Here is a 3,946-nt window from a genome sequence, read left to right as displayed (position 1 = left end):
AGGAAAGGAAAGGAAAGGAAAGGAAAGGAAAGGAAAGGAAAGGAAAGAAACAAAAAAGTGGGAAGAATTTGAATCCAGGTTCTCTGGTATTTGAGCCAATACTCTTAACACAGCACTTCTCCAGTAAATGGCATTTTCTCCCTTCATTTCCCTCTCATCCTTAAAACTATAAAGAGTGTAATTAGAAATGTTTATGCCTATGGATAGCTGTCTCTGGGAACAAGAGGCATTAAATGCACGTTAAGTCAATATACGTGTCAGGACATCTTTCCACCCCTTTGGGAGAAGACAGAGAGATCCATTGACCCTGAATATTAAGCCAATGGAAGAGGGAACACCAGGCTCATACGGTAGTTAACACTGTTGTTCCTATACTACTGAAGTATATGAAGTAAGTTTTTCAAATTCAGTGTCCTGGGAAAAAGACCAGATGCCTTTTCCTAGTTATATCTTTGGTTTTATCTCTACCCACTCATCATATACTCTGCCAGGCTTCCTCTCACTGGAGCATGGAAGACCTCCCCTGTCTCTGTGCACTGATTGATAGATATTAGTAGAAGACCCCAAGTCATAGTGGGCACCACCATTCAGTGTAACTGGAGGTTGCCAGTGCTATTCCATTGCTGGCATGAGTCTCTCCTGGACTACATTATCAGAAGTCCTTGGTAGTTGTGCTAGGCAGCCTAGCCCTTGGTCTAAGGGAGACTATAAACTTCCCTGAACCACTGTATTCCCAGCCAGCATTCAGTCCATCCCTAGGCTGTAGAGTCTATAAACACCCCTGTCTTAGAGATCATAAAGGGGAACTTTTTATACCTAACCTAGACTCTTGTCTCCTCTCTTCATATTCATATAGTGTTAGGTCCAGTACACACCAGGCACTTTGCGTTTTGTTGGGTTTTTCCCAGCTCACCTCTTTTCTTATTCTCTTCTCTATTCTTCCTCTCCTTTCCATTTACTGAATTATTTCTCCACAGCTTTCAGGACGGTGGTATCACTTTCTCTTGGCCTCCACCTTTAGGGGTTGGGAAAATCAGGACTTTGGAGCTTCAATCTTTAAAATTTCTGTGACTATTGATGATTTGATAATGATCTTCTCTCTGAGGTAAGTGAGTGAGGAGGGGAAAGCTTGTAGGTCACCGTTGGGGAATTGTCTACACACAGGATAGTTCAGGGGTTCAAGTGTGGGAATTCCTTTTCAGTGTCACCGGGACAGTAATGGGACTGGAATAAGAAAATCCTGGGATGCCGTGGGGGCTTGTATTAATAGAACCCAAAGCTTATATGAAGAAGGGGAGTAGAGCCATTGGAATCAATAATATTTTCCTACCCATGGCCCAGTAAATCAGCAGGGCAACCACTTGGTAGTTTTCATGTCTGTTGAAAATAAAATTCAAACAATGCCTTCTACCTGTTTCTAAGTTCGAGATTTTTTTTCTTCCTAGGGAAACACAGAAATGTGTCAAAATGAAAATGATTGCTTTCAGAGTGGAAACTAATAGATACAAGTTTAAATGTATGTATCAATAAGAATACATATTTTTATTAATGTTTGAATCTTATCAGAGTAAAAAGTCTTCATTAAAGAGGTGCTGTTTTAACCAGACCTTCAAAGATAGGAACCTCCATATAACACCCCCTGAGAAGTGATCATCTGCCTTTTCCTTGAAGCCTTCAAGTGATAGAGAAACCACTAGCTTCTGAAGAAGTCCTTTCTACTTTTGGATAGTTTTATTCATGAAAAAAGTACTTCTTTACACTTGTCTATCTTTCTGCATTTTTTTTTCTATTTTTCCCCATTTGGCCCTTTTTGGAACTTTCCTTTTTTAAAAAAAATATTTTCAATTAACAAAAATCTATTTTCTCTACCTCTCACCTTCCACCCACAATTGGAAAGAAAAAAGAAGAAAAAGAAAACCCTTGTGTCAAATATGCACATTGAAACAAAACAAATTCCCTTTGTGTCAGAAGCAATTCCCTTCCTCCCTCCCTTCCATCACCATCCAGGTTAGTCTACTCTTTCCTTAAAAGATAATGAAACTATTCTTCAGATTTAATTGGTCTAGTGAGCTAACAGTTTGAAATGTTGAGTTTGCTTCTTGAAGACTAGAGTACAAAAACTACAAAAATCCTCCTTAGGCTGGATAAATACTTCTGGCCACCACATGACCAAGGCAAAGGAAGAATCAGAGAATTTATACCTAACTGAATAATTTCAATATCCTTTCTAAATATCCTTTTCCTGGTACCTTCTTCTGGGGATAGCCTTTAGAAAAACAGAAGACTTTATCATGCTATTCCCCCAACCCTAACTCTTCTCTTCTCTAGTCTAAATATACCTCATCCCATTTATGAATCCCTATATGGTATGGACTTATGTTCTCTAATTATCCTAATCACTCTTTTCTATACCATTTCAATTTATCATTGCACCCTAAAATGTGCCATCCTGATATAACTGCAGTGCTCCAGATGTAAGACCTAATAAGGACAGAAGAAAGCAGGACTATCACCCCTGTTGATGAGGAGAATCAGGTCAGACAGGGTGTCTTAAGGAAGTACCAGTTGTTGAGCATTAAGGAAGGGTCTTTCTGTCTTCAACCCTTGGACTGCGAAGTAAATTCTTATTTTACTCCTTTATAGACCCGGGGAGGCATGAATTCCATATAGAAGATGCTGATCCAGAAGATTTCCTCTTGATTTCTACAATTAATGAGTTTGACATAAAAATCTTGGGAGTGGAGCTCTACAGTAAGTGCCTTATAACCCCTATTCCTGCAGCTTTGTCCATGGCAGCTGGTCCAAACCTGCTTACTCTTTCAAATTCCAGTCTTACTACTTACATTTTATTATCCCTCTCAGTAAATAGATGACCTTTTCTGCTGCATCATTGAAAATATCAAGGCCATCCAGGGAGAGACTCTGGATTTACCCCTGTCTTCTTGAAATCCAGGGCAGACCTCTTATGTTGTCATTGTCTTAATAACAATCTCTATCAAGGTTATAGCTATATTTTCCATGCGTAACAGTTAATCCTCTCCAAATGCAGGCCGACGTAAAGATGGGACATTGAATGAAATCGCAAAAACTAAATTTCAGCAACTCTGTCAGTTATATGGACTTGAAAATGGTAGTTACATTGACCTGACCACTACTGGTAAGCCTTTCTAATATATGTCTCTGATTATTGTGACAAGGAAGAGAATTTAATGTAAACAAAATAGTCACTGCTTAGCTCTTATCCTAACATAGTTTCTCTGTTCTCTTTCATCCAGAGTGGTAGCTTTCAGGATGTTTGATATGGACTGAAGTGTAAGAGCCAACTATGTTTTACTTTTTCTCCACAGATCGATGTTTCCTTGATGAAAAGTGTGAAAACTAGCATCAACCTGCAGTCTGTGACATCTGACTTTAGTTATTCCCTAAGATCAATATTTTGTTAATGCCATTCATAGTTTGTACTCTGAAACCCCAGGGTAGAATTGGAAGACATCTTTGAATCAAGAAGGAGAGACCCCATTTGATTCCAAGAGCACTATTGTGCTACCATCACATCCTGTACTTCCCCTTTTTTATTGGCTATGTGATGTTGGGCAAATCATTTAACCACTTTTCCCCTCATCTGTTCCCTCATCTGTAAAATGGAGATAATAAGAATACCTACCTCACAGGGTTGTTGTGAGGATCAAATAGCAAAAATTGTAAACCACCTAGCAATAGTACTTGGTATATAGTAATATATAAATGTTTATTATTATTATCATCAATATTATTATTATCTCCCAAAGAAAGAATTAGGATTTTAAGTAGGGAGAGGTGATGTCTTTTGTATCTCTAATTAAATTCTCAAAGTTTTGAGTATCCTTCTCTTCGTCCCCTTTCATCTGTTTTCCCCTTTTACTCACTTTCTTCTTCTCTCCTTTCCTTGGGTTTTCTTTCCCTACTC

General features: G+C 38.5%; 1 protein-coding gene across 1 annotated transcript in view; it reads left to right on the top strand.

The window, feature by feature from the left end:
- LOC138177295 (major urinary protein 4-like) overlaps window positions 1–3,382 on the top strand; it is a 63,532-nt gene extending 60,150 nt beyond the window's left edge. Inside the window, exons 3-5 of the mRNA XM_069108404.1 lie at window positions 2,644–2,751; window positions 3,050–3,157; window positions 3,348–3,382. Coding sequence (XP_068964505.1) covers window positions 2,644–2,751; window positions 3,050–3,157; window positions 3,348–3,382 — 251 coding nt within the window. The remainder of the gene's footprint in view (window positions 1–2,643; window positions 2,752–3,049; window positions 3,158–3,347) is intronic.
- Window positions 3,383–3,946: the final 564 nt, after the last annotated feature.

This window comes from Petaurus breviceps, unplaced genomic scaffold (genome assembly GCF_028583685.1).
Source record: "Petaurus breviceps papuanus isolate PSGF00001 unplaced genomic scaffold, PetGlider_PUasm1.0 90383, whole genome shotgun sequence".
Classification (NCBI taxonomy): domain Eukaryota; kingdom Metazoa; phylum Chordata; class Mammalia; order Diprotodontia; family Petauridae; genus Petaurus; species Petaurus breviceps.
Note: the sequence above shows the minus strand (reverse complement) of the source record. Positions and strands in the feature narration are given on the sequence as shown.